Below are 12,227 nucleotides of genomic sequence, written 5' to 3'. Positions count from 1 at the left end.
TTTATTCACTTTCCATGTAAGGGAAATTCCGTCTGGTGATAGTGTACCATTCTGGAATTGTCTCATATCTGTAGGCTATTTATTTATGCTTTCATTCATTGTAAAAAAAAAAAAAAAAAAAAAAAAGTATCACAGAATGAAATGAGTCTGTGTTCCTCCATAGTTTGTCTTCAAATTCTTCATATTTTAATCTTCAAAAACTTCATGGTATCAGAGCAGGTTTAATCCTGTCTCATCGTCTTCGTCTTTAGTCAGTATTTTTTTTTCCTACTCAATTCTATTTTTCTAGTTTATGCCTAAATACGGTCCAGCCTTTGGAATGGCTACCAACTCATCATCCTCTACTTCTGATATCATCATCTCATTGTCTTCATCCTCTCATCAGATGGAAACCTCTCATATTCCAATCACAGCCCATAAACTGAATGGGCAAAATTATTTGCAATGGTCTCAGTCCATATTAATGTTTATACGGGGAAATGAGAAAGATGACTACATCACTGGAGCTTCGGCGGCACTAGAAACCACAACATCAACCTACAAAAAGTGGATAGTAGAAAATAATATGGTCATGTCCTGGCTAGTCAACTCTATGACCACTGACATTGATGAAAATTTTCTGTCATTTGATACTGCCAAAGAAATCTGGGACATTGCAAAAGAAACTTTCTCAGACAAGGAAAACACATCTGAAATCATCCAGATTGAAGGCACCCTCCAAGATTTGCGTCAAGGAAACCTTACGGTAACTGAATATTTCAATACTCTTACTCGTCTATGGCGTCAACTTGATACGTTTGAGGTTCATAACTGGAATTGTGTTACAGATGGTTTGTTGTATAAAAAGATTGTCGAAGGGAAACTTGTGTTTAAATTTTTGTTAGGCTTGAACAATAATCTTGATGAAATCAGAGGAAGAATCATGGGAGTAAAACCTCTACCTAGCCTCAGAGAGGCATTCTCTGAAGTCCGTCGCGAAGAAAGTTGGAAAAATCTCATGATGGGATCCCATCAACAACTGAATATGGCAGAAAGCTCTGCTCTTAAGACTCAATTCGCCCCTTTTGACAACCGTCAAAAAATTAAAGGAGGTAGACCTTGGTGTGATCATTGCAGAAAGCCGGGACACTCAAGAGAAACTTGCTGGAAGATTCATGGAAAGCCAGTAGATTGGAAGCCACGTCAACCACTTGAGAAAGAAGGACGAGGCAATCATGTGGCTACCGATGAACAATCGCCACAACCTGAAGCTAGCCCTTTTAATAAGGAGCAAATGGAGATGCTTCAGAAACTACTGTCTCCTCTTTTGTCAGTACAGTCACAAACTGGCTCATCTTCCAACCAGGTCATTGGTTTCGGAACCTTGGCTCACAAAGGTAATTTTTTGAGTGCCTTCACTGCTGGTAAGAAACGTAAAAAACCTTGGATCGTAGACTCAGGAGCATCTGATCATATGACGGGAGATGCGACAATTTTTGATACATATAGCTCATGTCCAAATAATTTAACAGTCCGAATAGCAGATGGTTCACTATCAAAGGTTGCCGGAACAGGTTCAGTTGTGCTATCAAGGGATCTTACTCTCAACTCTGTTCTCCTTGTTTCTAACTTGGACTGTAATCTATTGTCAATTAGTAAACTCACTAAGGAAAAGAGGTGTATTACTAATTTTTCCTCCACTCACTATGAATTTCAGGATTTGGATTCGGGGAAGACGATTGGCAATGCTGATGAATGCTCTGGACTCTACATCCTTAAGGAGCACCATGATCTACAAGAACGACCTCAAATGGCAGTTGGTAGTAATTCTTTTTCGGTTTCATGTCAAAATAACGATAGTGCAATTAGGTTGTGGCACTATCGCTTAGGTCATCCAAATGTTATGTATCTCAAGCATTTATTTCATTCACTATTTAATAAAAATCCAAAATCCTTTGAGTGTGAAATCTGTCAATTATCAAAGCAAGTCCGGTCTCATTTTCCCATTCAACCTTATAAAGAGTCTAGTCCATTCTCAATGATTCATAGCGATATTTGGGGTCCGTCAAGAATAAAAAATGTAACTGGTACTAGGTGGTTTGTCTCATTCATAGATGATCACACTAGATTAACTTGGGTATTCCTCATGAAAGAAAAATCTGAAACGAGTCAAATTTTCAAAATTTTTAAAAATATGATTCAGACCCAATTCCAGTCAAAAATACAAATTCTAAAGTCTGATAATGCTAGGGATTATTTCAACTCCATTCTAGGAGAATTTCTAGCACAAGAAGGGATAGTTCACTTAAGTTCATGTGTTGATACCCCATAACAAAACGGAATCGCTGAAAGGAAAAATAGGCATTTGTTAGAGGTGGCTAGATCACTAATGTTCTCCATGAATGTTCCAAAATTATTCTAGGGGCAAGCTGTCCTTACGGCAGCCTACCTCATCAATAGGATGCCGTCTAGGGTACTAAAATTCCAAACTCCTTGTCAAACACTCCTAAAATCCTTTCCGACTACTCGTCTCATCTCCACCGTCCCACCCAAAATTTTCGGGTGCTCTGTCTTTGTTCATATCAATCAACAACATAGAAGTAAACTTGATCCTAGGTCACTCAAGTGCATCTTTCTTGGGTATTCTTCAAATCAAAAAGGGTATAAGTGTTACTCTCTGGTCACAAGAAAATTCTACAATTCAATGGATGTCACATTTTTTGAAACCCAGCCTTACTATCCCAAAAACGATATTCAGGGGGAGAATTCAACTCAGGAATATCAATTTTGGGATCTTGAGTCATTCAGTGAGTCACCCATCACCACTGAAAATCACATTCCTCCAGAGTCATTTAATCAGCCCGAGTCCATTGTTGACTTGTGGGATAAGGAGCACATCCAAGAGGAAACGGAGGAAGGAGCACTTTCTCAACAAACCCATGAGGCTGAACCGGGTCCTAATCCAAGCAAACTTCCAGGTAACAACGCTCCTGATGGTACTGTTGATTCCGAGTTAGAAAATGATATTCTTAATATGCCCATAGCTTGGAGGAAAGAAGTTAGATCATGCACTCAGCATCCCATTGGAAATTTTCTTTCTTATGATAAGCTATCACCTACGTTTCGTGCATTCACTTCTAGCATCACAGAGATACAAGTTCCTCGGAATATTCAGGAAGCTTTCAAGTATCCTAAGTGGAAGGCGGCAGTCGATGAGGAAGTTCGGGAGCTGGAAAAGAATGGTACGTGGGAAATTACTGACCTCCCAAGAGGTAAGAAACCAGTTGGGTGTAAGTGGATTTTCACAGTAAAGTACAAGGCAGATGGTAATGTGGACAGGTATAAGGCTCGGTTGGTCGCCAAAGGATTCACCCAATCCTATGGCATTGACTATCAAGAAACTTTTGCTCCAGTTGCCAAGCTCAATACTGTTCGTGTACTTTTATCCTTGGCAGCTAATCTCGATTGGTCGCTTCACCAACTTGATGTGAAGAATGCCTTCCTCAATGGTGACTTAGAGGAAGAAGTTTACATGGACATTCCTGCTGGACTTGAGACGACATCAAATTTCAACAAGGTTTGCAGACTCCGAAAATCCTTGTATGGTCTCAAACAATCTCCTAGGGCCTGGTTTGAACGGTTCACTAAGGTAGTGAAAGGGTACAGATTCGTTCAATGTCAATCCGATCACACATTATTTGTGAGACACTTCCCAAAAGGGAAGCTGGCAATTATCATTGTATATGTGGACGACATAATTTTGACAGGTGGTCATGAAGAGAAAATTGATTTACTTAAAAAATTACTGACAAAGGAATTTGAGATCAAGGATCTTGGAAACCTCAAGTACTTTCTCAGAATGGAGATTGCTAGGTCAAAGAAAGGTATAGCAGTCTCACAACGCAAATACGTTCTGGACTTATTGAATGAAACAGGAATGCTAGGATGCAAGCCGGCAGAAACACTTATGGATACAACTGTCAAACTGGAAGAAAGTGATGGAAGTGTGCCAGTTGATAAAGGAAGATATCAATGTCTTGTGGGGAAACTCATCTATCTTTCTCATACAAGGCCAGACATCGGCTTCTCCGTTAGTGTGGTAAGTCAATTCATGAATAATCCAACCGAAAAACACATGACTGCTGTGATCAGAATATTGAGGTACCTCAAGATGACACCGGGAAAGGGTCTCTTCTTTCAAAGAACAACAAAGAAAGAGATTGATATTTTTTTCAGATGCAGATTAGGCAGGTTCAGTGACTGATCGGAGATCAACTTCAGGCTATTGTTCATTTGTCTGGGGGAACTTGGTTGCATGGTGAAGCAAGAAACAGTCAGTGGTAGCCCATAGCAGTGCTGAGGCAGAATTTCGTGCTATGGCACAAGGTATCTACGAGGGAATCTGGTTGAACAGGCTGTTAGAAGAATTACGGGTTCCATTGAAGCATCCCATGGTGTTATACTGCGACAATCAAGCTGCCATCAGTATCGCTAAGAATCTGGTTCATCATGATCAAACAAAGCACGTGGAGATAGATCGACACTTTATCAAGGAAAAGATTGAAGAAGGAGTTTTCAAAGTCAGCTACACTCCGACAAATTGTCAAACAGCTGACATTCTCACAAAAGCTCTTGCTCGAGTTAACTTCGAAGATCTGACAGAAAAACTTGGAATGATCAACATCTACAACGCAGCTTGAGGGGAAGTGTTGGAAATCAAGCCCACGTCGCCTTCCTGTCTGTGCATGTTCCTCCCCATATTTAGCATCCTCTGTTTACTTCCCTGAATTAGTGTAATGTACAACCTTTATTATAATTGATTTAGGAATAATTCTAGCAAGGTAGTTTATTCACTTTCCATGTAAGGGAAATTCCGTCCGGTGATAGTGTACCATTCCGGAATTGTCTCATATCTGTAGGCTATTTATTTATGCTTTCATTCATTGTAAAAAAAAAAAAAAAAAAAGTATCACAGAATGAATTGAGTCCGTGTTCCTCCATAGTTTGTCTTCAAATTCTTCATATTTTAGTCTTCAAAAACTTCACATCAAAATGCAAGAAAATGAAACTTTGAGAGAGTTCGTAAAGCGCTTCGGACAAGCTGTCTTACAAGTAGAATCATACAGCATGGACGCAGTCCTCCAAATTTTTAAACGGAGCATATGCCTAGGGACCCCCTTCTTCGAGTCCCTCGCCAAAAACCTCCTACATCCATGGACAATTTATTCCGGCGTGCGAGTAAATACTCCATGCTAGAGGACGACGTCCGAGCCGCTACACAGCAGGTCCTGGTAGCTGGCCAAGTCACGAGAAGCGAAGCCACCAGAAGCTTCAAAGCACCCAACCATCCTGGGTTGTCCAACAGGGGACAAGATGAGCGGTGCCCGCCACTCATTCAAACACATCTCACCAAGTCGTACGAAAAACTGCTTCCTATAAACCGCGATCTGCCCGGCTTCAGATGGCCAGTACCAATAAGATCGAACCCCTCAGAAAGGGACCGCAACAAAAGATGTGATTACCATAAAGATCATGGGCACACCACTAAAACATGTAGAAGCCTCCATTACATGGTGGAGGATCTCCTAAAGGCGGGACACTTGAAGCAGTACGTCCGAATAGTGCCTAAAGGTGAAGGATCTTCCCATGGTCGAGGCCCACACGCCCCAGCGGCTCCTGTTAGGGCAGTAATCAACTACATACACGGAGGACCCTTGGATGACGAGTACAGCTCCAAAAGGAAAAGGTAGAGACTGCTGCGAGCAGCCACGGTTCGGGAGCACGTAAGCTCCATTCAGCCGGGATTAGCCAGTGGGGGTATCCACCCCATAGATGGAACCATTGTTTTCCCTGCTATGGATCCAGCCCGAATGCTGCAGCCACATCGAGATGCTCTCATCCTAACATTAGGGGTTGGAGACTTCGATGTGAAAAGAATCATGGTCGACTCAGGTAGCTTCGCGGACCTGTTGCAGGTGGCGGTCATCAAACAAATGGGTTTCATACCCTCCAGCCTGGAGAATCCCAGAAGAACCCTGTCCGGATTCAATGGTTCTTCCACAACCTCACTTGGGGATGTAACACTGCCAGTTCAAGCCGGGCCAGTCATCCTAAACATTCTATTTTCTGTGATTGAGGATTTATCCCCTTTCAATGCCATCTTGGGACGCACGTGGTTGCACGGAATGAAAGTCGTTCCATCCACATACCATCAAATGGTCAGCTTCATCACCCAAGATGGGCAAATTGATCTTTACGGAAGCCAGCTCGCTGCCCGGCAATGTTATCAGATCGCTCGCGAGGCCGAACCCAGCGCCGACCGCGAGGCCGAACCCAGCGCCGACCGCGAGGCCGAACCCAGCGCCGACCGCGAGCACTCCCCCAAAGAAGCAAATGCTTCTGACCAATAGCAGTTACAGCACCCGGCAAACAAAGATCCCCAGGCAGCAGACCCACTGGAAGCTGTCCAGATATCAGAGGGAGGTGAATGTTTCACGTACGTCAGTACCCTCCTACCGCCAGCCGAAAGATTCGAGCTTCAAAAGCTGCTCCAACAAAATCGCGATATCTTTGCTTGGGCCCACTCGGACATGCCTGGAATACTTCTGAGTGTCGCCTCTCACCGGCTCAATGTATTAGCCACCTCCAAGCCTGTTCGACAAAAAATCCGACGATTCCACCCGGACAAAGAATCGACTCCGGATGATTGGTGGTCTCTACATGTTGATGGAGCCTCCCGCTCTTCCAGATCAGGAGTCAGACTCCTCCTCAAAGCGCCAACCGGCGAACGGTTGGAGCAATCCATCCATCTAGATTTTCCCGCCTCAAACAATGAAGCTGAATATGAGGCCATCCTATCCGGATTGGGCCTTGCAACCACTCTGAACGCCTCAAAAGTCAAAATCCACAGCAAATCCCAGCTCGTCGTGGGGCAAATACTAAAAAAGTACGAGGCCAAGGACAAGCGCATGACCAAATACTTATTGAAAGTACAAAAATCACTCAGCCGGCTAGGAGAGTGGGTCATTGAGAAAATCCCAAAGGGAGATAATGTGCAAGCCGACGCTTTGGCAGGAATAGCCGCATCATTTCCCGTGAAAGAATCAACAATGATACCTGTATACGTTCAAATCACTCCCACCATCGCTGAATCACACGTTTGCAATGTGGGCCCAAAGGAAGACGACTGGGCGGTTGACATCAGAGCCTATTTACAAACGGGGGCACTGCCTGAAGATCCCAAGCACGCCCACAAAGTTCAGATACAAGCATCCCGCTTTACCCTAATCGGGGATGATCTTTATAGGCGTTCCTTCGGAGGTTCATACCTCATATGCTTGATCCAGCTGAAAATCCAATATGTTCTATCCGAACTTCATGAAGGCGTTTACGACAACCACTCAGGGGGTAGAACCTTGGCGCACCGAGCGCATTCACAAGGATATTATTGGCCCACCATGAGGCAGGACGTAGAGATCTATGTAAGGAAATGCGACAAATGCCAAAAACACGCGCCAATTCCACATATGCCCGTTGAGACATTAAACTCAGTGACAAGCCCCTGGCCTTTCGCGCAATGGGGGATGGATATCGTGGGACCCTTACCCACTACAGCCGCTCAGAAGAAGTTTCTGCTCGTTGCTACCGATTATTTCAGCAAGTGGGTAGAAGTTGAAGCCTACGCAAGCATCAAGGACAAGGACGTCAAAAGGTTCGTCTGGAAAAATATAGTGTGTCGATTTGGAATCCCTCAGGCGATCATAGCCGACAACGACCCTCAGTTTGATAGCTCTGCCTTTAAAGGTTTTTGCGCGGAACTTCACATCAAAAACCTGTATTGCACGTCGCGGTACCCTCAGAGCAACGGTCAAGCGGAAGCGACCAATAAAACCTTACTAAGTGCGTTGAAGAAACGGTTGGAAAAATCCAAAGGAAAGTGGGTAGAAGAGTTGCCCGGCGTCCTATGGGCCTACCGGACCACACCCGGAAGGCCGACAGGGAATACCCCGTTTGCCCTCGCATACGGAACAGATGTTGTCATCCCAACTGAAGTGGGTATGCCTACAGCCCGGACTGCTGTCCAAGGTCAAAGAAATGAAGACGACGAGCTTGCAAGGCACTTGGATTGGGCGGATGAGGCTAGAGAGGCAGGATCCATCCGAATGGCCTCATATCAACAAAAGGTAGCTGCATATTACAACAGGAATGTGCGACCTCGGATTTTCAAGGAAGGGTCATTGGTGCTTAGAAAAATCTTTGAAAACACGGCTGAGAAAGGAGCCGGAAAATTTCAGGCCAATTGGGAAGGTCCTTATGTGGTATCAAAAGCCAACGAAAATGGGTCGTACCATTTGCAAACCTTAAATGGAACCCCTCTACTTCGCCCTTGGAATGTAGTCAATCTAAAGCAATACTACCAATGAAAGAGAAATTTTGTAAATGTAGCATTTTTATCTCGCCTTTTCTGACTTGGACAGACATGCGATATAAAATGGGGCATTGTGGGATCTTCCTTAAAAAATGCCACGTGGCTCTCTCTCTCTTGCACACGCAGACGGTCCCCCTTGCGACGCGCGGCATAGCTCATTCCACCCGAGGAAGAATTCTGTCCGGCCGACGTTCCACCTTCTCCAGATATCTCACATCCGGAATTCTGTCTGGCCGACGTTCCACCTTCTCCGGAGATTTCACATCTGGCGCCGGATGGGAGAGGAGGGCAATTCAACTTCCTCGGTCAGACATGTCCGGATCCTCTGATAGCGCTTACCCAGAGAGCATCCGCAGCCGACAATTCAGATTCCCCGAACAGCTTGGCTCGTCAGACACTCGCGATTCGCCAGATCCATTTCCGCCCACAATAAAAAAGCAAACTCTGATAATACTGACGACCAAGTCTCCTGAACTGTCACTCATCTTTAATGCAAGATACGCTCGACAAGATATTTCCAAATCTTCTCAGAGTGCCTGACACATCCCCGATATTTAAAGTCATAAATTGAGGCAACATCCGTCGCCTGAATACCCTCCTGACAACCGCCACCTGGCACCAGAAATGTCATGATTGCTTTGCCACCCTATGAGCCGCAATCATGACGATGAGACCCGCTAGCACAACGGGGCCATACTTTCTGACTCATATATAAACTCTAAAGAGACTCTCAGGAAGGTAAGCATCCTTGACGGAAATCACGGAGCAACACTCCCAGAGGAAAACTCTATTTTCCAACAACTTCCAAAAGACTAACTTAATCATCGGAGAGTGTGTCCGGACAACCCATCCGGACATCTTTTTGCAGGAAGAAGAAGGAATTACTACTACGCGTTGATCGAGATTCCGTTGCTGGTGACTACTATTGTAGCAGGGGAATTTTGCCATCAACAATTCCCTCTTTGATTAATCTTTTTGTCTCCTAGGGTTTCACTATGAGGTATTGATTTTTTATTTATTTATATTTATTCCCGCCTTGATTTCCACATTAATTGTTTTCCTTGTCTCCCAGGGTTTCAACTATGAAATATGATTATTTATTTATTTATTTATATTTATATTATTAATCTTTTTGTCTCCTAGGGTTTCACTATGAGGTATTGATTATTTATTTATTTATTTATATTTATTCCCTCTTTGATTTCTACAGTAATTGTTTTCACTATGGGTTTGTTTTCAGTCTTTTCCAACGCCTAGTAATCTGGTATGGAAGGGGTCTGAATCCTTTCAAAATGATGAAATATGTGAAAAGATTACCAGTAAACAAAGGCTAAATATATATCGGAATTCAAATTCTTAGGCCAAGTATACATATATAAAAGATGTAGCAATCAACCACCTCTACTTGTTTATCATGTGCTCTCATATACACCCTTTTATCACGTGCTCTGCCCATTTTTTCCTATTTACAGTGCATTTCTATTTGCTCCAATCGTATATAAGTTACTAGTTTCGATTTTGGATGAAGAAGTAGAGAAAGTTAGTAGTCGTTTGTTGATGTTTTCTAATAATTGTTTTTAAAAATTATTTTTAAATTAAAAAAAAAAAAAAAACAAGACACTGTTTTTTAATATTTTATAAAAATAAAAAAGTTTGACAAGTCATTTTTTAAAATTAAAAATTAAAAACTTACTTGAACAAGTTGTTTGTAAAAACATTTTTTTTTGGCTTTGTAAAAATATTACAAATTTAATTTTTATAATATAAATTTAATTTAATTCAAGTCTTATTAAAAATAAAATAGTTTTGTAATTATAAATATATTAAAAATAAATAGATAATTTTTAGTAAAATATGAATAATAATTTATAATAAAATGATAAATTATATATATATATAGATATTTAAAAAATGCTATTTTAGTATATGTTAGAAACATAAGGATATTAAAATCTTCTTAATTTTTTTTTGTTAAAAATAAATAATAATTTTTAATAATATTTTATTTAAATTGAATAGTGAATTAATTTTATTTAAAAATATATTTGTATATATAGGAGAAACATTAAAGTTATGGCTCATACTATATCAGTTTTGATTTTTTTTTAATGATTAGATCTATTTTTTGAGTTTTAAATTACTTTTAAAAATTGTTAAACTCATTAATAAATTTAATATAAAGTATTGTTTAATTTGAAGGTCATTTTTATAGCAAAAAAGTTTATAAAAATATAATTATGTGCGAAAAAGAAATATTAGAGCCATTATGGACAAATTTTTATTCATATATTTCTTGTATTAATGAATATTTTATTTGAGTTTCAAATTATATTTAAAAATTACTAAACTTGTTAATAAATCTACCATATTAAGTCTTATTAAAAAAACTTAAAAAATAATAATTCTACATAGAAGAGAAATAATAGTCATTTTAGACCAATTTTTACCTATGAATTTTTGGTATTGAATTTATTCATTATTTGAGTTTGAAGTTATTTAAAAAAATTATTAGACTCATTAATGAATCAAATGAATTAAGTATTGTTTAAATTAGAGTTCATTTCCCTAGTAAAAATAATAATAATTCTATATAAAAAAAGTAATAATAAAGTCGTTTTAAACCAACTTTTATCAATAAACTTTTAGTATTAATTAGTTTATTATTTGGGTTTTAAATTATTTTTAAAAATTACTAGACTCGTTAATAAATTTAATATATTAAGTATTACCTAATTTGGAATTATATATATATGAAGAAGAAACTAACTCAACATTTGAAATAAATTTTGATCTATTACTTACTAATGTTCTTGAATTCCATGACTTTTTAATATTAATTAAATTGATTTTTTAGTTTAAAATTATTATTTAAAATCAATATATTTTAAATATTAAATACAATTTGATTTGAAATTTATTTGCTTAATGAAATTTTTTTAAAAAAATTAAAAGAAGTTCAGAAAAATGCATGTGATTTAAGGAAAAATCATATTTAAAGATTTTCGATATTTGCATTAGATCGTGGAGAAAGAAAATGAATCATATAATGTTCCATTTTATTTATTTTTTAAAATTTTCTATATTTTTATTTTTTAAAATAGTAAAAACAACTTTTACCTATTCTCTTAAAAGTGTTTTTTATTTCACTTTGTTTTTAAAAACTATTTCCAAAAGAGAATAACAATAAAATGATGTTAGGAATTTTTAAAAACAATTTTTTGTTTTTAAAAATAAAAAACTATTTTTAAATCACATGATTAAACAAACTCTTAATTTCAATTTGAGATGTTATATGTTTTATATGAATTAAACCCATCATTTAGGACTGTTAATTTAAATTTAGAGTGGAAGCAATAAGTGAGCCTATAATTTCATTTAACAAAATTTCAATCCCAACTATGGTTTAGATCCTTGGCATGAGATATTGGAGGAAAGTTAAAGTAAAATATATTGATTTTAAATATGTTGCATGCGAAACACTGATATTTAAGAAATTTTTTAGTCAAAAAATTGAACAAGAAATTTTTTACTCGACATCAAGGACATGCCAAAAGTCGATTAGGTGTTCGACTTCATGTTCGGGCTGCAAGGATGGGCCCAAATGGAGTTGAGGCGCTAAGGAGTATAGGACCTACCTGAGTTAGAAAAGGAAGGGGTTGTAGCAGCAGCAGCATAGACAAGGCAAATAAGGGGAATCCAAAGCCTCTAAGAAGAATGAAGGCAAGAAGGGAAATAAGGTTAAGACGGTTCCAGCCCAGGTGGCAGAGAAGTCCACCATAGTGCAAACAACCAAAGGTAGTGGGTTGTTTCATTTGCAATA

At 39.3% G+C, this 12,227-nt stretch overlaps 3 protein-coding genes across 3 annotated transcripts; all 3 read left to right on the top strand.

Annotated features, from left to right (window-relative positions):
* The first annotated feature begins 319 nt into the window (after positions 1–319).
* LOC117909087 lies at positions 320–4,679 on the top strand. Its single transcript, XM_034822989.1, has 7 exons — positions 320–1,376; positions 1,512–1,591; positions 1,697–1,816; positions 2,711–3,556; positions 3,794–3,863; positions 3,915–4,078; positions 4,314–4,679. The coding sequence occupies exons 1-7, from the start codon at positions 320–322 to the stop codon at positions 4,677–4,679; spliced, it is 2,703 nt and encodes a 900-aa protein (XP_034678880.1).
* A 462-nt stretch (positions 4,680–5,141) lies between these two features.
* On the top strand, positions 5,142–5,729 carry LOC117909086. The gene has a single exon (XM_034822988.1). The coding sequence runs from the start codon at positions 5,142–5,144 to the stop codon at positions 5,727–5,729; it is 588 nt and encodes a 195-aa protein (XP_034678879.1).
* Positions 5,730–5,834: 105 nt separating this feature from the next.
* Positions 5,835–6,389, top strand: LOC117909085. Its single transcript, XM_034822986.1, has one exon. It carries the CDS (start codon positions 5,835–5,837, stop codon positions 6,387–6,389), a length of 555 nt encoding a protein of 184 aa, XP_034678877.1.
* The last annotated feature ends 5,838 nt before the right edge of the window (positions 6,390–12,227 follow it).

Source organism: Vitis riparia, chromosome 19 (genome assembly GCF_004353265.1).
Source record: "Vitis riparia cultivar Riparia Gloire de Montpellier isolate 1030 chromosome 19, EGFV_Vit.rip_1.0, whole genome shotgun sequence".
In the NCBI taxonomy this organism is placed as follows: Eukaryota; Viridiplantae; Streptophyta; class Magnoliopsida; order Vitales; family Vitaceae; genus Vitis; species Vitis riparia.
This window is presented reverse-complemented; position numbering and strand designations above follow the sequence as displayed.

Coding starts and splice junctions, on each gene's coding strand:
- LOC117909087 (XM_034822989.1), top strand. CDS start 320: ATGGCTACCAACTCATCATCCTCTACTTCTGATATCATCATCTCATTG. Junction 1,377..1,511: donor CGGAACCTTGGCTCACAAAG/GTAATTTTTTGA, acceptor ATAATTTAACAG/TCCGAATAGCAGATGGTTCA. Junction 1,817..2,710: donor TTGGTAGTAATTCTTTTTCG/GTTTCATGTCAA, acceptor TTTGAAACCCAG/CCTTACTATCCCAAAAACGA.
- LOC117909086 (XM_034822988.1), top strand. CDS start 5,142: ATGCCTAGGGACCCCCTTCTTCGAGTCCCTCGCCAAAAACCTCCTACA.
- LOC117909085 (XM_034822986.1), top strand. CDS start 5,835: ATGGATCCAGCCCGAATGCTGCAGCCACATCGAGATGCTCTCATCCTA.